Source organism: Carettochelys insculpta, chromosome 5 (genome assembly GCF_033958435.1).
Source record: "Carettochelys insculpta isolate YL-2023 chromosome 5, ASM3395843v1, whole genome shotgun sequence".
Classification (NCBI taxonomy): domain Eukaryota; kingdom Metazoa; phylum Chordata; order Testudines; family Carettochelyidae; genus Carettochelys; species Carettochelys insculpta.
Genome location: NC_134141.1, coordinates 91,136,033 through 91,163,977, shown reverse-complemented (window position 1 = coordinate 91,163,977; position 27,945 = coordinate 91,136,033). Strand labels below are relative to the sequence as shown.

The window sequence follows — 27,945 nt, the reverse complement described above, 5'->3', positions numbered from 1 at the left end:
GAGGCCAGATCATGTCATATCACCTCAAGTCCTTTCTCCACTAGACTGTCTGATTTGGTCTCTTCAGGATGCCTGAAGGAGCCTTTTTGCTTTCCTATAGCTCCTCTGATTCAGACCTGTGCTTCACCCTGAGACTCCCCCACCGGCAGGCCTTTCTCCCTTGTCTTCCCCTGAGACCTGATTGGGTATATAACCCTCCAATATTGTTACCTTGATTTTCCTCATCTGGGTGGAAGAGTTGGATGTGTCACAAGTGGAGCTCAAACCCATCTCTCCCTCAAGGGCAAAACAGCCTGTAACACTACTATATTATACTACTGTACATCAGTCAGTTTGTTATAGGTTTTATTTGGCTACAGAATTAACGTGATTTTTAGGATTTATGTGATTGAGAAATTTTGCAACTTTATTAAAAGTTCAGGATACAATTTCCTGGCTATTCCTTCCCTTGCAAACACCCACACAACAACCTATTGTACAACCAAACCAATCTGTTAGCAACACCAACAGAACTAAAAGAGAAAAAATAACAAAGCCATTACAAGCATACCAACTGCTTATTCACAAATAAGAATTAACAGGAGTGCAGTGTGAAGTAAATGTGTGTGTGTGAGTGCAGTGTGAATTAAATGTGTGTATGCATGTGTATGCGCATTTGTGTGTAACACTGAAAACCAGTGCAGAACAATGAAACTATATGAATCCCAAATGCCAAACTTCTATTGTCTGTCTCAACAATAGCGGAAGCTGATCTCTGAAGTTCTCCTCCTGTTCTCCTTGCCCCTGGCAGAACATGTTGCCCATATTCTGCTGTACAGTATGCAGGTTGTCCAGGGGTACAGTACACCATATCTTTCCACTCCAGTTCATGGAGGTGTACATTGCCCAGATAATCCCACTGTTTTCCAGTGCCTGGACTGGCTGCCAGATGTGATACCATGCAAGAGGGTCTAAGCCCATTGGTGCTGTCACTGGCTCCAGTACCACAGCTACCTGAGAAGGCAGCTGTGGAGGTGGCACTGAAGCTGGTGACCTCACCTTTTGGGCTGCCAGGTTGATCAGCCACTTCACAAGCAAACGGTCCTGTTCCCGATTCCTCCATGCTGCTTTGAGTAATATGTTGAGCCGTTTTTACTCAGGAGGTTATTTTGTTTTCTTTTGGCAGGAATTTCCAATCGACCTTCATTTGCTTTTATTGAGAGGCAGTCTTTGACAGTACATTTTGGAATTTTTCCTGAAAGGCTTTGAGAATCAAGAAGCTGTACGGAACTGTTTTAATTCATTTAAGAATGACTTGTTCTCTAGCTTTCCGACTTCTACATAACCTTGCTGATATAATGGAATCCTTAACCTTCCATGATGGTCTCAGGTATCAGCTGGAAGGATAAACAAAGAAAAACTGACAAATGTAAAATCAGCATTTTTATACGCTGCCAGAAACATGGGGATATCAGATACAAACTCCTCATAGGTTTTTGGGAGCTAAAAGTTGTGCCAAATGTTAGTTAAAAAGTAAAGGCTCAAATTTGATTAATGACCTGAGTTTCATAGAGTAAAAATTACCATGAGTGAAACCCTGAGCCTGCTGAAGTGAGTGGGACTCTTACCACTGATGTCAATGGGGCCAGGAGTTCACCCTGTATATGAAATATACAATCAAACAAAAATGTACTCTGTTTGCATTTGGTGTAATTATCATTATTTTATTATTTGTGTTACGGTAGCTTCTAGACACCCCACATAAAACTAGAGTATTTTATGCTAGATGATGTATGTGCTAAAAGTAAAAGATAGCCCTGTCTCAAAAAGTTAAAATAAAATTTGAGATAAGATGGCAATAACTGAGTGCAACAAAAAACAAGATCAAATAATAGACGGAGGACGCAAGCAACAGTAATAACAACATTTGTTTGCATAAGGCAAATATGTACATACCTATATGTCTTTAAACTGGAAAATATTTTTTAAATTCTGAACTATATACAAATAAGGTAAATATCAGAAGTCTCTGGTCATTTATTTAGTCACTAACTAGAATATCATTTTGCATAAATTCAGTGGTCCAAAGTAACCCCTGATGTAGCCCTGATGACATCAGTGGGTTCACACCAGGGACTCATTTGGCCCAGTAAGTAGAACTTATTAATTTCTAATAATTAATGTACTTAAACTAAATATGCCACCTCTTCACAAGTACAGCTCCAATGGCTGAAATTAAATTCCTTAGAAAAGCTATGTATTTTTTTGTTCTGCAAGGACATTGTAGGACAGTGTAAGCCACTGGTGAGTGAAAAATTAGTTATCTACGCTTTGCCAGTGATATTGATCTGATTGGAACATTGCAAGAAGGAGTTCAATAATTGCTAGAAAGAGTAGTCATGAAAGCCGAAAAGGTGGGTCCAAATATAAAGGTGACACCTTAGTCTGTTGAAAAAATGAAGATATTTCAGCCGACCCAAGTCTGGGGAGGCATTAGAGTGCACTGAGCCCTTCAAATAGCTGGGTAGCATGACTGCAAGGACAGATAGTATAATTCCTTAGAGAGATGAAATAGAACTGGATTTGCAAATGCTGCTTTAGCAACACCAAGCCACATTTGGAGCAGTAAAAGTGTTACTGTGACATGTAAAATGAAATTGGAGCAATCTTTTGTCTTCACAATCTTGCCATACACATGTGAGACACAGATGCTAAGGAAATAAGACATTAAGAGGCTTTCTGCCTCCAAATTGAAGTGCCACAGGCAATTGCTGTGCTTTTGCTATTCTTTATATGGGAATAATGAAAAGGCAGGTGCACAAATTTACAACATAACCAAAGTGATACCTGATATCACCAAGATGTTAAGAGGAAGAAAACTGGAGCTCGTTGAACAAGTGAGTCAGAAGAGCAGAGGAAGATTGACAAAGCAAGCTTTGCAGAGGCTGGTGCTGGGATGGGAGCATGTTTGTTTAGATCAGTGTTTCCCAAACTTAAAACATTCACATGCCCCTTTCAGGACTGTGGACTTATGAGCATACCCCTCTCCCAGTGCCATCCCAGTATTTATCTCCTGATTTTTAGTAATTTATTTTCTGCCATGTACCCCTGGAAATCCTTTCATATACCACCTTTGTTAAACACTGCAGTAGGTGATGGGGCTGACTGGACACAATACCGTATGCTGCATTTTTCAAAGCTGTGTAAAGAATGCAAAATGCATATGAAGACTGCTGGCCAATGACTCCCTGGTGGTGTGTTTACTGTTCCTTCTCATATAACTTGATGGTGCTTTGTACTATGAGAATATAATAAATAAACAAATCACGACAATATGAGAAGAAATTGCCTTCGTATCTTTGTCTAGAGAAGTGTACTCCAATGGGTAAGGGCACAGAAACCTGGACATCTATGTTCTTTCTGGCTCTGCTCAATGAATCAAGGTATGATCTCATCTTTCCTGGCTTCACTCTTCCCATCTATAAAATGATAATGATAATTTTTCCACTTCTGTGAAACACTGAGATATACCAATGAAAAGCACTATATAGCTACCAAATATTATTACTACTCCTATAAAGGCTTGTAGTATAGCACTTTAATCTTAAAGTCACAGGCTTGAAACACTGTCTTAGCTCTAGTCATCTTTCAAAATGTCACTTAAAAATGAAAATCCTCTCTGCTCTGTCGGACTTTTGACAATCCCATGGCACTTCTTGTAAATCCTCTGGCCTTATATCCTTGGCCACTGGTTCACTGCTGTCCTCCATCTTAGACTCTGTCTACTTTACAGTAGTTTTTTAAATATAAAAGTTTTCCAGCACTGTTACCACCAATGCAACTCCATCAGTGCTAGTGCTAGTAACATTGATAGTGGGCTAAATTAGACTGGCCATCAGCACTACAACCAGAATCACATCAAGCCCTGCTCAGAACAGGGATTACCACAATGGGGACCACTGAAAGACAGTCTACACTAACACTATTATTGTCAGTATAGGTTGAACCTCTCCAATCTGGAGCTCTCTTGCCCACCAACCTCCATAATCCAACATGATTTTAGTTAGCTGGATGACCACTTATCATGGGTGTGGCCAAGTTTCCCATGGTCCCATAAAGTTTGTTTACAGACACCAGTCCTGGCTCTCAGTGTTCTGTGCTGTTATTTAGCTGCAGTTTGCCCCTAAATGTTTTCTAAGAGCCCAGGAATCAGTGGAAGTGTTGGTAATATGCAAAACAATATTGAGCCCCCCCCCCCCCCCCCCCCCCCCGTGGTCAAGCAAATTCTGTCAGCACCTATCAGGTCCTGAGGGTGCCAGACGAAAGAGGTTCAACCTGTAGCAGTGGTGGAAAAGTTGAAGAAAACAATTTGTATGCAGACAAGGCCATAATGGTGTCTGCGTTCTAGGGAAGTTCTGTGCATCCAGCAAATAGGTCTGAAGCCTTGTCCCTTGGTATGTTCAAGCCTGCTTCAGAGGCAGGACTGGGCTCAGCGTCTGAATCATGGTCTTAAAGCTGGTATACGTACCAAGTAGCCTTTATTGTACTGGGAAAGATTCTCTGTTTCATGTTGTAGAGAAAGTTATCATGCAGTTTCCCAAAGGAGGCAAATTCAGAAGTGACCATCACTACTAAGGGGGATGGTGGTGGACAAGCTTGCACTCAGGCTTGGTTCCTGAGGTATTGGGTTAGAGCAGTAGCCTGTAGCAGGGATGTGCTCTGTCTGATTAGTCTTGTTGGTAAATGTATCTGATTACTTGAGTCTATCTTCTTACAACACTGCTTTCTCCTTCTAACAAATAAAGTGCATTTGCTCCCTGGGGTGATTTATGCTTCACTCCATTGTTCAGGGATACTGTGGGATTCAAGGAGTATAGCAGAAACAAGAAGAAATGTTTATGTAATGCATTCTGCCCTCCACAAAAAATGTCCGTTGTGAGTGTTGATCTTTCCTATAGAGTCTTTCTGTTGTGCACTGAATCTCCCAGTCTCTAACCTCAGATAAGAGATAAGAGCATTTTCTCTGATGTGCAAAATTCCATTAAGATAATATTTGTTATTGGTATTCTAGACACTCATTTTTGACCTAGGAGTCAATGGTTGTTTAAAAGACAAATCTTCCCTCTACATAAGTAAAGTAATTGTTGATTACCCCAGCTTTGCAAAAAGAAAAAAAAATCAGTTGTGGCACTTTGCTAATTATAGTAAAGATACTTTTTAAAAAATAATAAGCTGTAAAGACTAATGATTTTATGTATTAAGTAATAAGCTTTTGTAGGACCTAATAAACAAATTGTTTAGTCTTTAAGGTACTACAGGACTACTTATTTTTTTTGAAGCTACAGACTACCATGGCTACCCTTTTGTTCCCAGTTCTCAGACTACCATGGCTACCCTTTTGATACTTTTTATAATACCATAACTGGCATCAGTTAGATCCAAGGAGCTATACGCTTACTACACTTACGTCTAAGGGAAAGGGATTTGTGTTATTTCACAGCGCAAAGTGCTGGGCATTGGCAGACGGATAATCTTACAAGTTTATGGGAGTACCTATCAGAGCTGTCAATGTTTCCCCACCTACCTAATAGGTCTCATAAGTAGTGAGCTTTCCATCTGCGCAGGGCGTTGTGTGTTTCACTCAGCCTATAACAGGGGTGCTCAAAGTGGAGGATGAGCCCCCTTGGGGGAGCATGACATTTCATAAGAGGGGCACAGCCTGATGGGCTGCTGGGTCCCAGGCTCATCCATCTCATTAAAAACGCTGAAATGGGTTGCTGATTTTACACACGTGTATTCACATTTATGCAGCGACTGACAACGTTTTTACATTCTACAGACATTTTCTTGCCTGTGCCCACAGGCTGGTTTGGTTTGTTTATAAGACCATAACCGAAATTTCCATAGGTCTGAACTAGTCAGGTGGGGGGGGGGCTGCTAATCGGAGGGGGGAAAAGCGGGGCCCGACATAAAAACTTTGCTCACCCCTGCCTAGGACGAAGGCCGCTGAAGTCATGTGGCGAAGGATGCGCTTGGAGGGAGTAAATGCGCACGCTGGAGGGGGAGTTGCCCGGATGGGTCACATTCGCATCCCCGCCCTATCCAGGCGTGGTGCTGCTCGCCACGTCAGTCTGCCCGACTCCCTGCGTCTCGCCGGTCCCGCCGCAGCTTCCAGGTGGGCTGGCAGCCGGCGAGCGCTCGGAGTCCCGGACCGGGGAGGGGGATGAAGGAGCCGGCGGCGCTCCGGGAAGTCCCCCAGCGGGGCGGCAGCTTAGGTCTTGAAGGCTGACTCCCCCCGCGCATGGCAGCGCCCCGGCTGCTGCATCTGCCCGAGCCGCCAATCGATGCCGCCCAGGCGAGGCGGGCTCGGCGCGCCAGCAGGGGGCTGACCTGCTGCTGCTGCTGCTGCTGAGCGGGAGAAGGCGACCAGCCCGCTGCCCTTCCTGGCGGGAGCGGGAAGGATGCTGCCGGGCCCCGCGCTCGCCGCCCCAGCTCTCCTGCATGCCCAAGGTGACCAGCCGCCGCAGCAGCGTTGTCGCCTGTGAGCAGCGGCGGCGGGGAGGGAGGGAGGCACCGGGAGAAAAGTGACTCTGGAGCCCTCCTCGGACTCCTCGTCGCCGCGCTGTCGCCGCTGCGGGCGGTGGAAGAATTTGACCCCCGCTCCTGCTGGGACCCGCGCGGCTCGGCGGGGGCGTGTGCATGAGTTCTGCAGCGAACGGGCGCAAGAAGCGCCCCGGGACCGCGGGCTCTCTCTTCCAGCCCAGCAAGCCCCCCCTGCCCGCCAGGGACGGGGAGCGCAGGGGCAGCGGCTCCGAGAGTTCCTACAAAACCCAGCGCGCCCTGGAGGACTGCAAGATGGTGGGTAAAACAAAGGGTGCTTCCCCCTTCCCCCCCCCGCATGTTTTTTTGTAGTTTGCCGTCGTGCCACTCCCCCTTCGGCTTGTCTATTCCGATCACGTGCAGCTGCACTATTTTTAAAACTGCAGTCCCGGCTCAAGTTGACACCCTTTCGCCCCAGCCGGAAGGGCTAAGGTAGGCCATGGGCGGGGGTGGGGGGACGCCTGATGGTGAGCCCCTGTTAGATTATTGACCGCCCACAACCCTCCAGAGTGTATTAACAGAAAACAAGGGTAGCAGCGCCTGGTGTCCCAAAATAATTCAAACCCTCTGCAACAGTGGTGTAAATACCCAGCTCTGCACTCCCCCCCCCCCGCCCCACAGGCAGACAATTTTTGGCTGCAGCCCCCCCAAATTCTAATGTCTTGTTTAAGTAGTTCACAAGTTTAGCATCTTCCAGCAGCACTAGTGAAATCTGTGCCCTGGTTCATCTCAGCCCAGCAATGGTGCAAAAAGCGGGATCTGGCACCTAGGCGCAGATGAATTTTGCCAATTTTGTCCCCTTTCCTTTAAAAGTCACTATTTAAATAGACAAAAGTATATATGTGCTTTCCATATGGTAAAATATCTGGATGCATATACACCTTAGCAGTGCAAAATGCTAGATTAAGCACCACGATCTTACCGGAGGCGTCTAATTTGGGGCCCTCCAAATGCAATAGCATAACATTTCTTAGGTATCAAGTATCGGAGGGGTAGCCATGTTAGTCTGGATCTGTAACAGCAACGAAGGGTCCTGTGGCACCTTATAGACTAACAGAAAAGTTTTGAGCATGAGCTTTCGTGAGCACAGACTCAGTGAGTCTCAAAACTTTTCTGTTAGTCTATAAGGTGCCACAGGACCCTTTGTTGCTATTTCTTAGGTAGTTGCTCTTAGTATGCCCTAAATATTTAGACCCCACATGTTCCAGCAAAACAACAACACAAAATCGTGTATCTGGCTTCAGCAACCTTGGGCCACAACTCTGCAAATTAGAGAATGTAACTAGAGAACCATGGAACTGCTAACATTTTTCATTAAAATCGGAAACCCAAATCTCAGCCCTGTAGCTTTGGAACATGCAGTGGGGCGCCTGGGTCCTGTCAGATTCTGCCAGTTTTTGGCCCTAATATTCCAAATTCTACTTTCTAAATAGAGGGAGAAACATAGCAGTTCCTAGTGCACTTCAAATTTGAACAGCTGAGCAGAGAAGAATGGAATTGGAGCATCTGCCCTTCATTATTTGGCTGGTAAACTGTTTAGATATGAGATTAAACAAGACAGAACTTTGGGACAAAAATTGCCTAAACCCACTAGGATACAGATGCTGAATCTAGCTTTTTGTGCTGTTGTTGTTCCCAGATGTACAAGAATTTGTTTTCTGTTGGGCGACATAGTGGCAAGGTATGAGGATGCATTAGGGTCTGGATTGTTTTGATGCACTAGAAATAGCTACATCAGTTCTGTTACACATGCTAGGGCCAAAACTGCTAGGATCCAGGCACTGGAGTTGGGTGTTTGAAGCACCCTGGTTCTGAGATACATCAAGGCCCAGATTTCTTCACTGCAATATTAGCAGTTACCCTTGCTCTCTATTTAGACATTAAAATTTGGGGGTTGGCTGGATCTGATCCAGTCCAGGTAGATCCAGATTTTTATTCCCCCCTTCCTTACTCTTTCATGCTTTTCCCTCTTGCAGATCATGATTGCATGCCAAGTCAACATACATTTTTTCTTTAAAATAAAAAGAATGCACCTCGTAGATTGATGGAACAAAATAATAATATTTCCAATGCTTTGAATGTAAGGCTTTATCCAATAGCGCCTTAATATGTCTGCTAGTATGATGCAGGGTTGGAGTATTTCTGTGGCAAGGCTGAGGGGTTTATCCATTTCTTTGTCTATTTATTTCACACTGGCCAAACTGCTTTCTGGAATACTAAGTGGAAAGTGCCTTTCTAGTACATCTTATCTGCTGACAACTTAAGATCAATTTCAAGGCTGAAACCTGGGTTAGAAGCCAGTGACAGGAAGGAAATCATTACAAAATAAATTAGCAGAGGCTCCAGTGCTCAGATGAATGATACTTTCCACTCCCTAAATGTGTTGCTAATCAGAAACCAGAGGGAGTAAAGAGAATCATCTCTGGAGACATTTTTGTCTTTGATTATGATTAAAAAAATAGTTTCTTGCTACCGGAAGAAAAGCTGTTATTTATGCCTGTGTAAAATTAACTACCCAAACACATTCTGAGGTTCAGCTGGAATATTTCTTTCCTGCAAGAGAACATTTATATTTTACATAAGGCAGCTCACATGAGGGCCCTACACATTTAGGCTGCATCTAGATTGTCGAGAACAGTCAGTAAAAGATATGCAAATTCCACAATGCATTTGCATATCTTTTGCCGACTGTGCTGTTGGGGGATGCTTTTCCAAGTTTTGACCCATCAACACGAGGCCAAATGTCGGAATAAACCCATATGTCGAGACAGCCCATCGTCCTCATGGAACAAGGTGTACAGCAATGTCAACAGAACTTTTCCAACCAGCAGATCTCCTCTGTGAGATCTGCAGTCTTGATGCGTGCTCTGTCTCTAAAACTTCTGTTGACTGAAGTTTTGTTGACAGAAGCCTGCAGTCTAGACACAGCCTTACTGATGTTAAGGACTTGATTCCCTGCGAAATCAATAAAAGTAGGAATGTTTTTTATAATTGCCTCATTGTTTTATCAAGAAAGTTAAATGTTTTATGTAAGTAAACTATCTGTTTTGCAGCTTGTTCAGGAGTTCAACACTCTGGTGGCTCTGTATCGGGAGTTAGTAATTTCCATTGGGGACGTCTCTGTAAATTGTCCATCTCTACGAGCTGAAATGCACAAGACTAGAACCAAAGGATGTGAGATGGCCTACCAGGCTCACCAAAAACTAGCAGCAATCTCTGGGTAAGAGTCTTCCTGTACTTCTTCTATTCAAGCAAATACCTTTATAATATTTAAGCCTCTGATTGCTAAATGGTATTTCCAGGGAGATTTGGGAAAAGACATCAGACTATTAGTACCAGTCTATGCAGACATAAATTTAGGATTTAAACTAATAAATGTATGGTCTTGAAGTTTATGGTGTGTATAAATCCTTATCACATCATCATTTTGGGCCAAGTCTTGCTGCTCATAGAAATTTAGCACTGGTAGTATCCTATTCATTTCATTGAGAAGTAGCAGAGAGACAGTCGTGCTAGCCTATATACTATCAAAACAAAAAAGCAGTCAAGCAGCAAAGTAACAGAGAGAAAGCCGTGCTAGTCTGTTCTGGTATGGCTATGGTCTGAAGAAGTGGGTCTGTCCCACAAAAGCTCACCTAGTAATTATTTTGTTAGTCTTTAAAGTGCTACTTGACTGCTTTTTTTATTTCATTGAGACTTTTCTGTAAAGTGAGAGGCCCTTTAACTAGCAGTCATGCAATCCATAGTGATCAAAAGAATATAATCCATGGATGAGCTTCAAGGGTGAGGTTCTCTTGGCCTGCTCGTGCAGTCCTAACATAATGTGTCATCAGTGAGGATATTACATGACTAAGGGCTGTAGGAACAGGCCTTATGTGAATATGGTTTTATGAATATCCGACTAGCCAATTCAGGGAGAGAACTCACCAGTTTCATCACTAAGCTACTCAGAAGTATTAAAATTGCACATCACTCTGAATTCCTGGAGGGGGGATTCTTACATTTCTTAAATTATAGCATGGCAACAAAAATTATCTTATTTTGCAGATGAAGGTAACAGATCAATTAAAAATCAAATTTTCAAGAGACTACCATCCCTTTGTAAAATTTGCACCTGCAATTGAACAGCTATTGTTTGATGTGGGAGGGATATCTCAATGGTTAGAGCACTGGCCTTGTGACCATAGATTTGTGAGTTTAATTCCTGTGAGGGTCTTTCAAGAGTCTGGGGCAGGTTAGATTTAAAAAAAAGAAAATCTGTCAGGGATGGTGATAGGTCTTGCTGTGAGTGCAGGTGACTGGACTTGACCTCTGGAGGTCCCTTCCAGCTCTATGAGATATGTATATCTCCATGTTTATTTAGAGGTGCCAATACCCTGCTTTACACCTGCAGTTGGTTTTACATGTGCAAAATGGAGAGATGAAGCTTCTTTTATGGATGTTTATCCCGAGATAAGCAGGTCCCAAATTTCATCCTCGCATAGCTCACATCTTAAAGAAGATGTTGGCTTGTGGATCATCTCCCATCTCATTTCTTACTGTGTGACATTGCTGTAGGAACTGCAGCTGTTGTTCACATTGGAAAGATATGGAGGGGAAGTATTTATGTATTTTTAGTTTTCTTTAATGTGATGAGTATTTTATTCTTTTTTGGAGAAGAAAAGTTAAAATTCACATCTCTTCAATTTCATTTTCCTTTCACATCCATTCTGTTTCTCTCTGCTGAAGACAAGGTTGAGAAAAGCATGCTCTCCGCAGACACCAAGCAAATGCTCCTCAAACCATAATGGTCCACATACCACAATTTCAGGGGCTATCTATTTCTTAGATATTTGGATCCTGCCTCGTGTGATTTCAAAAACTGCTGGGTTGTCCACCAATTTCAGTGGAACTTAAACTAACTCAGCACCCTGCAGAATCAGGCCCTCCAAGTGTGCGATTCTTTAAAATACATAGAACTTAAACATAAATCATTTCCTTAATTTACATCTATATTCACCTATCACATGGGACTATATTAAATCATTTTTCTTGTCTTTTACCTCTCCAAACTATTTATATTGAAAGTAGGGCTACAGGACCCCAGATCATCTTTCCTTATTTGAGTCTGCAATAGAGCTATATTCCTAAATGTATGACATCACATCCTTTTCATGGCAACAGAATGTGTCATCATAAACTCAGGAGTATTACTTATTGCAGGATAAACAAAGAGGAAAAGTTCATTTCTTTAATAAAGCTAAAATCCCCTCCTCCACCTTCATAAAGCCTGAGGATTTGGTTCTATGCAGGTGAAGTGCACTGATATTGAGAGCTGAAATACACTTGCCAATTAGTGGTTGCTGCACAGCACCCCTGCTTCTGCTGTTTCGGCCTATAAACAGTGGTAGCTTCCCCCAGTCCATCAACATCAGTTGTGCAGGGTGTTAGGAATACTGCAACAACACAAATGCATATCTCCCTTAGCTTGTCATTGCCTTCTGTGACAGCCTGTGAAATCCAGTATAGATGATACGCTGATTCCTGTACGGCAGCTCTGCCCATCATTTCTATGAGCCAGCCACTGTGGGACTTCAGTGAGGTGGGGAGTCTTATATTGACCTTCTGCAAACTGGCAAATCTCATTCCAAAACTATAATGGGGAAAAAGATGGCAGAGCACAGTGCTTTTGGTATAATTATCTTTTTCAAATTTGATTCTGTTTAAAATTTCATTTTAAATAGGCACTGTTCACTTCAATTTGTTTCCCCAAGCAGAAGACAAGCTCTTATAAAACTTAGGTCTGACAGGACTAAAAATCCCTCCAAAGAAATAGCTTTTTCCAAAATGAATACTTACTGCAGCCTGTGCAGCCCAAATATGGCAGAGTGGGAACTTGAAATTGAACATTACAAACAAAAGAGAATTTGCACTGTTCTTTGTCATCCTCAAAGCAAAGAATAATGCAAAAACTAAACATGAAGAGTGAAAAGTAACTGCAGTTCTTAAAATTCTTTCTATTTAGGTAGTAGTAGTGTAGTAACAGTAACAGTAGTGTAGTAGTGTAGTAACAAAGGTAAGGAAATATGGGTGTTTCAAAAGCTATGATTTTAACATGCTCCTGTCTCTCATAGAAATCTAATACACTCACAGAGATGTCCTGCCAGTGCAGGAGTTATTATGAAATTGACATTTTAACTCATCTCAGACTGTATTAAACACCAGTAGGTAAAGTGAGATCCATAACAACTGGTAAGTATTAAAAAAAAAAAAAACCAGCTTGCTATAAATTGCTTGTTTAGTCCAGTAGGCATTTCACAAGGTGTGCTTCACATGCTTGACCTCATTCACCTGAATAATGAAAGAAGCAGTGAGAACTTGTTTCATGCAGTGTTTGAGAACTGGATTTAAGAGGGCCAGATCAGGGAAGGTTGGAGATGGGTATACAATGAGGAGTGACAGTTGGCATAGAGATGGCAGCAGACATAGGTATCTGTAAGAAGTGTGATGTGTTGCACATGGGTTGGGATCTGGACTGAGATAGGATGGCAGGCTGCATTAGTGATTGTCGCATAATAGAAAGGAAAGAAGCAGGAAGAAAGATTTGTGAAGACTAGAATGCACTGGTCGGGAGGCAGCAGCACTAAGAGAAACATGATTGGGAGGAAGCATGGAAGGAAAAATAGTGGTGAGTGCAAGGGGAAGCCAGTAATGAAGGGATGGAGATCAAATTTTCTGGTATCACAAAAGTCACTAATCTGAGAATAAACAGAACAGAAGATAAATGGAGAGGAATGAGCGGGGAACACAAAGAGATGTTATAAAGTTATCGTCTCTCAAAGAAGCACATGTAGGTTGGGGACACTGAGGTACTGTTTCTATGGAGACACAGCCCTGGGTGGTCATGCTGAATATAAACAGTGATGAGAGAAGTTTAAAGAATATCAGTGATTTTAAATTTAACTACAATTATTGGTTAAAATCAATACCAAGAATATTGCTTCTGTGGCAGTTAGTGCCACTTTAAAATATATTGTATGTAAGTTAAAGGAATAAAAAACAGCTGAAAATATTAGCTAGTCATAAAAATGTTTAATCAAAAATACATGTTCTGTTTATGCATTGAATGCCATGGAAGTCTCTGTGTACTTACTACACATATGGTTCCTGAAAATTTTGATACAGCATCCAGAGTTATAGTGGTAGTCTTGGTGTGATATACTGTCAGCTGGGCAAAGCCACCACTGCAACATTCTTCCCTTCCCTTATGGATCTGGTGGAGGGGTATACACAAGAAAGAGGGTGGAAACTGGTCAGGAGAGAGCTGACAGAAGCAGGGCCAGAACTAGTCCAGAGCAGGGGTAGATTCCTACAGATGAACTAAGAGAATTCTCCATTTTTCTGGAGGGAACCCTCTGGGCAATCACATGGCACCATCACCTCACAACATAAAGAAGTGGAAGGAAATCCAGGTAGAATCCTCAGGAACAGTGCCTCAGTATCCCCAATGTGCATGTATTCCTTTGAGATAGGATAATACAGTCCTGGCCTATTATTGATTTGACCTCTATTAGAATGTTCCTTACTCAGAAAATGCTTCAGATAAAATAGATCTCTTTACACAATGAAAATGTTAAAAACCTTACAATGCAGTACAAAGAAATTCAATCTAGTTTCTTGGGCAAAAGCACTCTAACTTCATCATAATGGTGTAAATGCAATTACATTTTAATACAATTACATCCTTAGAGTAAATTGCTTGCATATCTTTTTTTCTTGTTGAAACATGTTTCTCTGAAGTTCCCATAAATAAATAGACAGTGTTGGAAGTAATATATTGATGTTGCCTCACACCAACAGTAGTATGGCTTTTGGGGAATAACAAATATAAATAAAAATATTTGAATAAGAAACATTTCAACTTTATATCTTCAGCTCACAGAAACTGAAAAACAAGGCAATCCTTTCTGGTGGTGCTCAAGTATCACCGCATGAAGTAAAATCCTTCTTACCTTATTACCACAAGAAATTCAATAAACCTTAAAGAGACTATGTCCAAGAATAAGGCGAATAGGATTTAGCTCTTGAGCTGAATTATTGTACTGAATTATGGTAGTAGAACCTACACAAACGTCAGTGGAATTCTACTTCTATTGTGTTATGCTTGTGGAGGATCGCAGGTTATGGTCCAAGCAGCAGAGACTATAGCAGCATTAGAACATGAATCAGCCCGATTTTCTTCAAATCTAAAGTTCAGAGAAAGATTTGAAAACGAAAAGGGCACATGGTTGAAAGTACTGAGGAGGTACAATTCTTTTTTGGAAGAGGATCTGGTTTGTTTGAAGGTAAGGGACAACAGGGTGCAAGGAGTCGAGAACTGGATTCATGGGCAAAGTGCATTATTTTGGGCCATAAATAAGGAGACAAAGAAAATTCAGAGCTGGACTTTAAACATGGGTATGCACCACTACACACACACTTTTGCAAATGCCTAATATATACATTTAGGTACCTGATATGCCTGTACTATATAATTCATATGATGTGTGTGCACATAGCTAACTAAACACCTAACTACCCCATCTGTTTGCTAATATCTCATTTACATATGAATATTAACTCTTTATGCGTGGAAGTTGGTCATACAAAAATGTGCATACATGCGTACATGCAGTTCTGTGGATCTAACTTTGAAAACCTGGACTTATTTTTCAGACAGAGAACTTTATTTCTGAGGCATTATCCGGACTTTACACAACTGATCAGAAGCTTTGACTGTTTCCTGCTTGATACTATATTAGTATTAACCTGTAAAATTACTCAAGGTTTGCTTCCAGAAAACTTGATAATATAATTGAGTACAGTAAACCCTTGAGGTACACGTAATCAAGTTGCGCGTCTCATGTTAACACAACTGCTGCCCCTGACAGGAGCGGTTTCCTGTCAGGGAAAGCAGCTGCGAGTCAGGCTGTTGTTTCAGACAGACAGTTGCTTGCAATGCCGGTTCTCCTAGCTGGAAGAACTGGCCCCACAGACAACTGTCTGCATGCCCAGCTCCCCAGCTGGAGAGCCTGCCATGCAGAAAGAGGCTTGCTGCATGGTCCCAAGAAACCGTGCTGCAAGACTGTCTGTGTGTTGGGAGCCCAGCGCACACCGTGCTGCAAGTTTTTGTTTGTGTGTCGGGCTTCCCTTTGTTGGGAGCCAGGTGCACGGACAGCTGCTTGCGGCACTGGTTCTCCCAGCTAGGACAGCAGCCTGTCTCATGGAAACTGCACTGCACTCTCAGAAACTGCACAGCAAGCGGCTGTGTGCCCCCCAGGTGGGAGAAGCCAGGGGCCACAAGGCTGACCCCTGACTTCCCCAAGATGCCCACTCCCCCCAAACCCTCCCCACTTTACATGAAATTCGATTTACGCAGAGGTTGCCCAGAACACAACCTCCATGTAAATTGAGGAATTACGGTATTCTAGTGTCTCTAGATAGAGACAGAAATAGTTAAGTGATTGTGTAGCACCGTAAGGAAAAGTTGTCATCAAATGGTTATTGTGACATTTTAAGCCATGGTAGAGAATCTTGTCGTGTGAATTCCAAGACAGTTTCCTTATATATTTGTTATTTTTGATAACACAATATTTGGTGCCTTTGAATTTGCGTTGTGAAAAAAAAAATCAAACATGCAGGAAGAACAAAGCTAAGGCTCTCACAGCAACTTAACTTAGACCACGTTGTAGTTCATGCCTAATAGCACACAGAAAAATTTAATATGGTCTTGCTTAAACTATGTAATGCTTATTCAATTTTACTATTTTATTTTCCTTGGAGGTGTTTAATATATTTATATTTTTTTCTGGACCAGATCACATCTCTGGTTTATTTAATACCCACAAATTGCCATGGCTGTAATGAACATCTGAGTTCCAACTTATTTGTAGTTGTGGAGTAATACCTTACTTGGTAAGAAGTTCTATTTATTTTATAAGGACTAGTCACTGAATAAGGTATGATTCAACATGAGCTCAGATAGCAGAATCCAGCTCCACAGAACAAGTTCCAGCCCATGCTTGTTACTAAACATTTCCACTCCATTATAAATAAGGCCTGATATAGAGTGTATGTTTATATATGCAGCTTAGTTGCAAAAAAATCTCTTATTTTGTGGGAATACCATTGTAAGTTTGTGATGTTTAAGGAATGCAGTGTCAGTCCAAAGACAGTAGGAGGAGACCAGTTCAGTGATGCACCACTCCCGTTGATGTCAATGAAAGTTGTCCATGTCATCCGATGGCAGTAATCAGCTCTTGAATTTATTAAAATAGGAGAAGATTGCATATCACTTAGTCCATCTGAGAAAATACTTTATGTTTATATATATCCTGGATTCAAAGATGCAAAACTCTTTTTTTTTTCCCAGGGGAATCAGTATATACAATAAACCACAGTCAGAACCAGAAGTCCTTTTAGTCCATTTATTCCAACAATTGCCACATCACAGAGGAATTTCAGTAGTGTCTTCTGAATTAATGTGAATAGATGTGAAATGAGACTAGTTTATGTGGATCGTTTGTTTAGGCACAATCTGTACATCGGAATTGTAGTTATTATGTGAGCAGGGCAACTGCTGTTTCCCTTAGAAATCCAGTAAAGGCAGATTTTCAAAACCTTGTGAGGGAGTTCAGAGCTCAGTTTCCATTGAATGCAACTTAAATCCCCTGGGAGGTTTCAAAAAAATCTTCTAAATGGAGGGACATGTGGTGCACAGCAAGATCCTAAAATTCCACTGATTCCAGTGTGAATTTAGTGTATGCAAGGAACACCTATGTTCTGAGTCATCTTCACTGAAGTCAGTAGCAAAATTCCCAGTGGCAGCAATGGAAGCAGGATCAGGCTCCAGAAGCAAGAATTAGCCTAAAATTTGTAACCATACTCTGTGTTTATAAACTACTAAATCACTTCCTGTTGTCATAAATGGGAATGATGTGAAACATGCCAAAAATTGCTATGCTGCAAACATTCATTGACTTCTCTTAACTGCTGATAGTGGGCCACACCCACCCTGACTGAATAGACCATGTCAGCTCTGGCCCTCCCCTTTACCGAGACTCCCTCTTTAAATCCGCCTCTGAAACCCCCCCACTCATGCAAATGATGAAGCAGGTCTTTGCCCATGAAAGCATGTGCTCCAAAATATGTTAGTCCATAAGGTGCCACAGGACTTCTTGTTGACTTCTCTTTGTTACTACGGAGTTTAAAAATAAGATTGACTTCTAATTATGGAAAATTAATCCATTTTAATATATGTAAATTATAGATGAATTTTCCTTGGACTCACAGTGATATTTCTTTGGTTATGTTTTCATGGAAGAACATTATTTATTTGTATCAAATATATTACAGTGTTTGGAAGGATGTCTTGATATATTTTAATATTTCGAACTGAGAAGCAGGGTAATGACAAATATCCAGTTTCTCAGTAATGTTACAGCAAGTGATATGACATTTGTGTGACTTTGCATTTTGTCAACATGTAGGTATGCAGGAAAGTCCAAGCCCTTCACTTTATTTTAAAGTATGTTGACCTAGGGGTCAGAGGCAAGTCACAGAGATAAAATTTGCCCCTGACCAGAGAGCCTGCTTTATAAACCAATTAAACCCATAGTTGAGGGCTTGAGTGGGGCTTTCATTGTGCACATTATTCTGAACCTTTGCCCAGGAGGGAGTTTCAGTCATAATGTTTAATCCTGCAGTGCCTATGCAAGAGAGTAGTCCCATTTTCTACAATGATATTGCCCACGATTAAGGATTGCTCGTGTGAATACAGGTGGCAGGAACCAGATCTTAATTTGGTTTTAAAAGTCTTACAGACAAATTCCATGAAGTTTTTAGCATCTTAAGGTTGCTGCTAAGCATCCTCAAATCCTACTAATGCTGGTGGGTGTTGAAGTCAATTACCTCCTTGCAGGACATATCGATATTGTCCATCCCAAGCAGTTAAAAATCATGAATCAGGCCCTCCAGAATCATGGGATAAAATTGTGGGGTTTTTTTTATCTGCCTTCTGCTTCTTGAATCTTTAGGGTCCATGTTTCTAAGGTTTCCTCCATAACCAGGAGAACTAGAAATGTTGTTTATTTGATAAAAGAAAGATGAGTCTTATTAATCACAAAACCACACAAACTGTTGTTTTTTCTTAAACTCCAAACTTTGTGAGACTCATGATAAAGTCATGATTTCCTACCACACAGAGGATATACATATGAAGTTGCCACATCATCATCATCAACTATCATGGGCTCAGTGCCCGTTTGTGTCCGATGCCTCCCTCACTATTTCCTTCCATCTTTCCCTGTCCAATGTGGAATGGCTTAGTTTCTGTAGACTAGTTCCACACCAATCTACTATATAATCTACCTGTTCTCTGTGGGGTCTGCCTCTTCTATTCGAACCATCCATTATGCCAAATACCAGGATCTTGACTTAGTTTGTCATTCATTCTGCAGATATGCCCAAATAGCTGTAGCTTCCATTATATAACTTTCTGCAGTAAGTTTTCTTTTGGCTGTGTGTTGCTATAATTCCTTGTTGGTGACCTTCTGCATCTGTCCTATTCTCAGGATCTTTCTATAGCAACTCTTCTTGCAATATCCTTCTCTTTGAATCACATCCATATAACATGCTGCTGAATATACACATTTTCAAGATGCTCAGCTTCATGCCTAAGCTAATCACTTTGCTTTTCCAGATCTTATCCATCACCTTCAAACTTGCTCTTGCTTTTGCTATTCTAGTTGCTGTTTCCTTCTTACAGTCTAGATTGTATGTCATGTTTCTCCCCAGCTACATGAACTTCTCTGTGTTCTCTAGTTCTATCCCATCTATGCTGGTCTTCCTTCCTATTGCCTTATTTCCAAATACCACTGTTTTTGTTTTATCAGTGTTCATAATCAGTCCATATCACTTCGGTTCCTCGTTTAGCACCTTCACCTTTCTCACTAGCTTCTCTTCCTCTTCCTCAATGATGACTATATCATCCACGAACCTCAAGTTGCTAATTCTCACCCTATGCACTGACATCCCTTCTACCTCTTCCTTAATCTTGTCCATTGCTTTCTTTAGGTGCATGATGAAGATACTCAGCGATATTGGATCTCCTTGCCTCATACCTGCTCTCATTCTAGATGAGCTTCCCAACTCTCTGCACATTCTCACCACTGCCTCCTCACTGTCGTTGATATCCTTCAACATCCATATCAGTCTGCTATTCACTTTGTACAACTCCAATACTGCCCAAGTCACTTTCTGTTCTATACCGTCAAATGCTTTCTGAAAATTGACAAAGCAATTGTAGATGTTCTTGTTCGTTCATTGAGCTTTCTCTGCTATCAATCTTAGTGCCAATATCTGCTGTATGGTTCTTCTATCTTTCCTGAAACTCGCTCGCTTCTCTGTTAGATGTCCTCTCTGTAATCTCAGGCTCTCCATTAGTATCATCAACACCTTGTCTAGATGATGCTTTAGGGCAATGGCTCTGTAGTTCTTGCACTCCACATGCTTCCTTTCTTGTGTATTGGCATTAACATGGATCTTGTCCTTTCTTTCCGTGCTATATTACACAGTGGGTGTATTTCCTGAATGATACTTTCTCAGTGGTGTTTGATCATCTCTTATTTCACATTATGATTATGTGTTAAGTGGTAGTTGTGGGTGCTCCAGATTGCTGAAAGTTAGGCCATTTATGTAGGTGCCCAAAATCTGGATTTAGTGACTAAATGAACATTTTGGCTTCACTCTCTTAATATAGTACTCCAGTTCCCTGGCTCCAAAGTTCATGTGTTAAAGAAAGAGACAGCTTATTTCAGATTGCATCAACAGTAGTGTATTTCTGCTGCCTTGTGGTGTTATCATTTATCTTATAACTCTTTACTTAGAGGGATTTGTGAGTCTGTCATAAAAATTTGCTCTGGACTGAAGTACGATTTGCATATGCACATTTAAATCTTTCAAAAATACAAATTGTGAATGAAATCGATTTAGTCAGTTTTAAGTCACAGGGAGAAAAGAAAACAAACAAAAATAATAATTTGTGATTGCAGACACTTATTATGGCTAGTCTCCAAGAGTGGAATCGAGGGAAGCAATTAAAGAAGGCAAAAACAAGTTTATTTACTGAAACCGGAATTCCCAAAATATCTAGCTTCCACAGATTCACCTTTCCTTTGTCCCTGCTTTCCCTGGAGAGCAGTTGAATATTGAAGAGGCAAAGCATAAATGCCTCCCTCTATAAATTTGTTCCAAAAAACTTAACACAAGGTAGACCAAAATATTTTTGTCAAAGTCCAAATTACTTGGTTAAGGTATTTGCAAGGTCCAGATTCCGAAGAAACCTTTGGTATAAAGCAATAGCAATAATGCTCATAATAAGTAAACAGAAAGATTTCATGGTCCATTCAAAATCATCTGGTGTTCCACATTTGGCTTTCAGGCCGCATATTGACTACCCCAGACTTAAGATATGTCTCGGCTGCACTGGCAGGGAGTATGATGGCAGCTTGTGTAAACATATCCAAGCTAGTTTTAATCCACCAAGTTCAAGTGTGGGCATAGTGAAGCTGCACCCTCAGTGATTAGTTGCAGTGCCAGTCCTAGCTGCCCTGGCTCCAGTACTCTGACACACAAGCCTGAAGCTGGCTCATTTATGTCTATGCAAGCTACAGTGACACACTGTGACTGTAGTGTAAATATGCCCTTAGTATGCAGGTGTCCGCTCATTCCACTCACCCAGGCTCTCCCTTTTTTTATGGCTGAGAAAGTGTTGGGCACAAAACTGAATTAAAACAACAGCAATAACAAAAAAGTACCTTTTAGAGATGCAACTGTTCATTGAAAAGCCTTAGAAAAGTCTACCTTTGTGACAAAACAAATGAGCAGTCATGTAGCATTTCAAAAACCTAACAAAATGTAGCCATAGGTGTGCCAAATGCAAACAACCACACACTAATAAATAAGCACACACCAGCTTGATTATAGCCCGTGTGGCTCAACTTCTGAGTTAGGTGATATTTGTCAAAACAAGTTCAGGAGGTGGAAAAAATTTTATTTTGCAAAAAAATTGCAACTTGAATTACTGATGAGGAAATATTCAGGATGCTCAGTAAATGATAATATGGAGGTATACCTAACTCATAGAGCTGGAAGGGACCTTCAGAGGCAATTTGAGTCCAGTCCCCTGTCCTCTCAGCAGGACCTATCACCATCCCTGACAGATTTTTTTTTTAAATAATGTTTGCCCTAGATCCCTAAATGACCACTGGTCCCCCCTCAAGGATTGAGTTCACAACCCTGGGTTTAACAGCCCAATGCTGAAGCCACCAAGATATCCCTCCCTTTCCCTCCCAAATAGTCTTATGTGGAACTGTGCATTGGTGGGCAAGCAGCAGTGACCAGAAATAACAGTGACATTTTATCACAAGAAAAGTTGCAAAAGCCTCTAAACTCTAGTGCCCCTTTTAAACCTAGTGTCCTGAGTTGGCATTTGGTTGCAGGGAACCACCAAGATTTAAAATACATATGAAGAAGCCTCAGTAATAAAAATTCAGGGACCTTGGCCTTAAAGATATTCAACTTTGGCAAAACCCAGAAAAAATCAGACCTTTTTAAGATGTCTCAGGTTTTGCTCTCAAAAACTAAAGGACCCATAACTACTAAGCAGTTCAGAAAAACTCTTTTTAGTCTAAAGATTTCAATTAATGCTGCCTAAATCCTGTTGCCATTGTGTTGAGCAAACAGGTTCTTATTTAGCTCCCTAAATGTTTGTTTGCAATAACTCATCTCCACCCCCCATTTAAAAGGGTTATACCTAACTACCTGCCGGGGCATTCTGCAACTTTTTTTAAGACTTTTAAATTACATCTCAATTGAGGAAAGTCTTAATAGAAAGACTAAGTTCTTCCATTTTGCTATTATTACACTCCCTAAATAAGTAAAGATGACAGCTTTATAATAACTTTTTTCCTGAACTGGCAATTGGGATATATCAATTTCATGCCTTCCCCCCTGTAAAACAGTTGCTGCAAGTTTAGGACCCAGTGCTTAAGTAGCTGAACGCCTCTCACCAAATTCTTAGTACCTCACAGTTTGAATCTCTTACTGACTTAAATATTCCCATTCAAAACCTTCACTGGTATAGATATAAATAACTAATAATTTTAAGTGAGCAGAGAGCCAGATTTTTAAAGATTTTGAGACACTGAAAGATGAACATAGGTGTATGAGCCTAACAGGTAGCAGAATGACTGCAGATATAACAAACAAGTCTCTAAATAACATTGTCTCCTTTAAATTATAATACGGACCGCTGTATATTTCTGCATTTCTGTTTTGTGCTACTGTCAGGCCAGGACAACATACAGTTCTCAAAAGACAACTAATTGGTAAACCTAGTGATAAGACAATCAGATCAGTTAGCTTCCCCACCCTGTTTTTTATAAACAGCTTCAATATATGCTGTATTTTATCATGCCACAACATTTTCCTCCACGGTATCCTAACAGTTCAAGGAATAATAATTGCGAGATAATGTGGGTGACACTGATTGGCCAGCAGATGGAGCACAAAAGAGGTAATTTTTGGTGTGATAACACCAAGGGGTCCCATGGTTCATTAATAGTTGCAGGGTTACATCCAAACACACAGGCCCTGTCTACACTGCAGCGATCTTTTGAAAGATGATCTTCAGGAAGATCTCTTCTGGAAGATCTTGCAAAAGAGCGCATCCACACATAAAAAAAGTGGATTGAAATATTGATCAGTTCTTTTGATAGAGAGCATTCACACAGCCCCCACTCTTTCAAAAGAACAGGCCAGGGATCAAAAAATCCAGTGCCATAAGGACTGCACTTTCAAAAAAGGGCCCGTGGACAATGTACACCTCCTTTTCTTTTTGCAAAAGAGGCTTTCTAAAGGAAGCACTCTTCCTGATCTGGGAGTGAAAGAGGGATTCTGGAGGAAGAACCACTTTCTTTCGATTTCAAATCGAAAGAATGCATTTTGTGTATGGATGCGCTGTATGTTCTTTCGAAAAGGGGCTTGATTTCCCAAAAGAACATGCTAGTGTAGACACAGCCATATTTTCTAACATATACCCCATCATGATGTTTTGAAATCCACAAAAATAGAAACTATTGGATTTAGGTGTTTTTGCTTTGTTTTCTTATTAATGGCCGGGGGTGTTAAATACTTTTTGAAGTTAGGAGTATTTACCCAATCAGAATAATCTAATCTACAAGAAAAGTCTTATTTTGTGACCCGAAGTTCATTGTCAGATGATTGAAAAACTTGAATTGCCAACCTGTCGGATATGATAATATTTCAAAATATTGCCTCTTTTTGTATAACAGCAAAGTTCTGAAAAATTTTTCATTTTGAGATGTCCAAACATTTTTCAACTTTGTTAAAAAATTAAGTTTTAGCGTCCCAGAATTGGAACATTTCATTTCTTGAAAGTAATCTGTATCTGTGTATGCTGCGTTGGGATCTCTTGCGAGTTGTATTTTGGATGCTTCATGGTCATATGGGCTAGCCTTTCTGGCTGACTACGTTTGCTGTGATAACTTGCAATATCTCCCACAGGATTAGCTGACAAAGTGCATTGTGGGCAGGTCAAAGGGCCCAACCCATAGAGGATAGTGATGGCATGAAACTGTGAAACTACAAATCCCATGAAATACTGTGGCAGCATAGGCAGATACACATTACTACAACCTGAAACAAACATTTAATTTAAAAAACTTCTATTGGATTTTTTTTTTAAGAATGACAAAATAGTGATTTTGCAGAAGCTACATGTTCTGTGAGAAAACTCTTTCTTTCTCTCTCTCTTTCTCTCTCCTTCTCTTCCTGGCCCAAAATACATTTGGACTAGCACATCCTAACTAGTTTTGTATTCTTTGTAGATTTTTATGCTACATTCATTGTTAAAGTGTCCAAGTGCTTTCCAGTAGTGCATAAGTAATGAGACTACACTTCTGTCACATATTGTTTTCTCGTCCTCTGTCAGAAGGAGACACAGGTGGAGGGGACTGTCCTGTTTTGGTAGAGCAGTTGTTTTTGTTTGATAAGTATATCTGTGGCTGTATATTTGTATCAGAGCAGGCAAGGTCAAAGAAATGCACCACACATTTTAAGCAGAAAATGGTGAGGATTGTGGTAGTCCTTAGTTTCTGGGCACTTCAAAAAGGAGATTCTGTCACCTGAAAAAACAAGCTTTACTTTTATTGCTGAGAATTTCATTATGCCCAAGGAGGAAGCTGTCAATCACAGTCTTGATTCTGGAGCTTTAGGTGATGTTTTAGGTGTTCTGAGCTCAGGCCATGGAGTATTTTGATGTTAAGGACCAAAATCTTGAACTTGATTCCAAATTCTGTGGTGTCTACTGGATTTAGACCAGCCTGAGAGGCTGAGGCTGGCATGGAACTGGCATCAGGACCAGATGGGCACAAATAGCCTTGTAGCCCAAGTGCTACATGGGTCTGCTTGACCAGCATATTACTACTACTACTATTTAACCCTTGTACTCCACGTGGAGCATAGGTCGTCAACAAGTCTCCTCCACTTCACTCTGTCTTGGGACAAAACTTCTAGTTGGCTCCAGGAGTACCCTAGTTGTTGTCCGTCAATCTCATCAGACCTCCTCCACGTAGTCTGAGGTCTTCTTCTTTTTGCATTTTCCTTGCTGGTTACATGTTACAGCTTGACAGACTATGCTAGATGATGATTTTCTGAGTGTGGCTTCACCATCTCCACTTTTTTCCCTTGATTTCTATGTCAATTGGTTCTTGCCCTGCTCTGTTCTGAAGCTCCTTATTTGTGAAAAAGTCTTGCCATTTGATGTGAAGGATGTACCTCAGGCATCTGTTTATGAATGTCTGTAGCTTGTGATTTGAAGACTTTTGAGTATGCCAGGTCTCACGTCCATACAAGAGCACACACGCTCTTCACATTTGTGTTAAAGAGCTGCAGTTTCGTCTTCACAGATATTATTTGTGAACTCCATATGGGATGGACAGTCTTGCATGCAGCTGTTTCTTTCGCTGTCCTGGCATTGATGTCCTTATCTGTTCCTCCATCTGAACCCATTATACTCCCTAGGTAGATAAACTGCTCCACATCTTTCAGGTCATCCAGTCCCAGTGTGAGGGTGGTGCTGTTAGACTGGTTGATCCACATTGTCTTGATCCTTCCCTTGTTAATGCTCAGTCCAGTCACTGAGGCAGTTTTGTCTAGTGTTGTGACTTTTTCATTCATGCTTTCATGTTGGTGTGACAGGAGGACAACGTGGTCAACAAAATCAATGTCCTAGCTATTTGAAAGGTGTCCACCAAATGCCTCGTTGATGGCCACCTGTTGTCCTGTTCATAATGCAGACCACCGTAATACTCTAATACAAGAGGGGGTCACAATGCAGTCATCTCCCTCCCCTCCCTTGGAGGCCCTCCACTGCCTCCCCTTAGCTTCTGTGCATAGCTGTGCTGTGCTCGTGTGCTGTGCTGCCTGCTTCTCTGCCCTCGCAGTCTCTCCCGATGCCAGAGGGCTGGCATCATTTCTGGCCCCACCCCTGCCCCATGGGGGCCTGTACTGCCTCCCCATGGCCTCCCCTGGCTCACCTGATATGCTCTTCCAGCCCTCTAGGGGTCCACAGTGCCCTGGGAGTGCCCAGAATATCCCAGCCATATTGTCAACGTCTCCTACCAGGAGGAAGTTGGAGCTGACATTTTGGACAGGCATCTGAGTCAGGATAAGCTTTTACTGAGACAGCCCCTTGTTTCAGCTTCTCAGAGAGAGTCTAGGCTTTTTTTTTTTTAAAGTGCAATTACGTTGATCTTTTGTTCTTTTGTTTAAGTTTAAAGGGTTGCCCAGAGCTACCTGTGACTGCTGGAGAACTAGTTGGGTGGGTTCTTTAAGCATGAATTTTCTATTGTAAGGGTTGTCTGTCAGGGCTGGGGAAGGTGGTAGGGCAGGCTCTTCAAACAGGGACCTTCCCCTCTCCCACATCTGCAGCTACCGTTGCCAAGGGAGGGTGGCACAGCACTTCTGTGTTAGGGTGGCCCTGGCTAATTGCAGGAACAAAAAGTGGGGCACAATGTAAAAAGTTTAGAAACTCCACTGAAATACAGCCTTGAGCATAGCTTGGAATCCAGCCCAGGGTTTTTAGTTACTGTATTCAGAAGGTCACGTTCTGAAACTTTGCTTAAATTTAGAAATTCCGCGATACTAGAACTTTGAGAGTTAGATGTTCCACTTATATGGATTCTGTATTGCTTTCATTCCATTGACTTTAATAGAATTATTTCTTTGATATCACGTACACTGTTATAAATATGGAGTGTTTTTCAAAGGTGAAAGTTAATGGGACAGAGACAACCAATATACAAAATTAGCAGAATCGGAGAGAATTAGTGAGACTGATTAAGAGTAGCTGGAGAGAGGGAGATGAAAGGAAATCAGTTTGTAAATTTATTAAAATAAGCTTTTTTAAAGAAGAATTTCAGATTTTTTCCAAATAATGAATAGCATTAAACTGAATCATTATACTGACCTTCATCATCTGATACAATGCAAATGAAAATCATTCACCATTTTATTTTAAATAACAAGTTTATATAAACCACCTTTTGCAGCAACTACTGATGAACATTAGGGTTGTCATATTCCTTTTATAGTTTCTTCCGTAATATTGTTCTATACGCACCATAGTTCATGCCACAGACTATCCCTAAGGTTGTTCATCACTTATCCTTTCCAGTGGAAGCTTAGGAGCATCACTGAGGAGTGAGAACAATTTGGGACCCTCTGAGTAAGATCCATTTCTCCTCAGATACCTGCAGCACTGCTTTTCCATAATGCTTTATGGAAAAGAATGCATTTATTTCTAGCCTTTATCACATTTCCTCCACCTTATTTTAATCCAGGGAGTTAACGTCCCTTCTTTTTATCTGCTTACCTGTGTGCCTTTAGCATTATTAACCTTTAATGTGAAACTTTGTCTAATGCTGCTGAAAATCAAAGTATTGGAAGGCGTCTTTTCTTTTTCTACTTTGCCATAAATATCCTCAAAGAATTCCCACAGGTCAGTGAAGTATGACCTTCTTCTTCTGCAAGTATGATGGCTAATTTGGAAGCCTTTTATGCCTCAACTGATGGTTGGATAACTGAGCTATACAGCCTTATGTCTCCTTGATCTTTCTCAAATAATAACATACTTGCTAGGGGTTCTTTTGTTTGCTTTTTAAAGTATTGACTTTTTTTAGAAAAGTAAAGGTTTCTCCATTTTAAGCACTCTTGGGTACCCAGTATGCTATCTGATTCTGGCATCTACTATTTTATTGATCTTTC

The 27,945-nt window shown here is 41.2% G+C and overlaps 1 protein-coding gene across 1 annotated transcript in view; it reads left to right on the top strand.

Moving 5' to 3' along the window:
* Positions 1–6,105: 6,105 nt before the first annotated feature.
* Positions 6,106–27,945, top strand: part of RGS7BP (regulator of G protein signaling 7 binding protein) — a 63,228-nt gene continuing 41,388 nt past the window's right edge. Inside the window, exons 1-2 of the mRNA XM_074994267.1 lie at positions 6,106–6,837; positions 9,633–9,799. Coding sequence (XP_074850368.1) covers positions 6,679–6,837; positions 9,633–9,799 — 326 coding nt within the window. The 5' untranslated portion in view covers positions 6,106–6,678. The remainder of the gene's footprint in view (positions 6,838–9,632; positions 9,800–27,945) is intronic.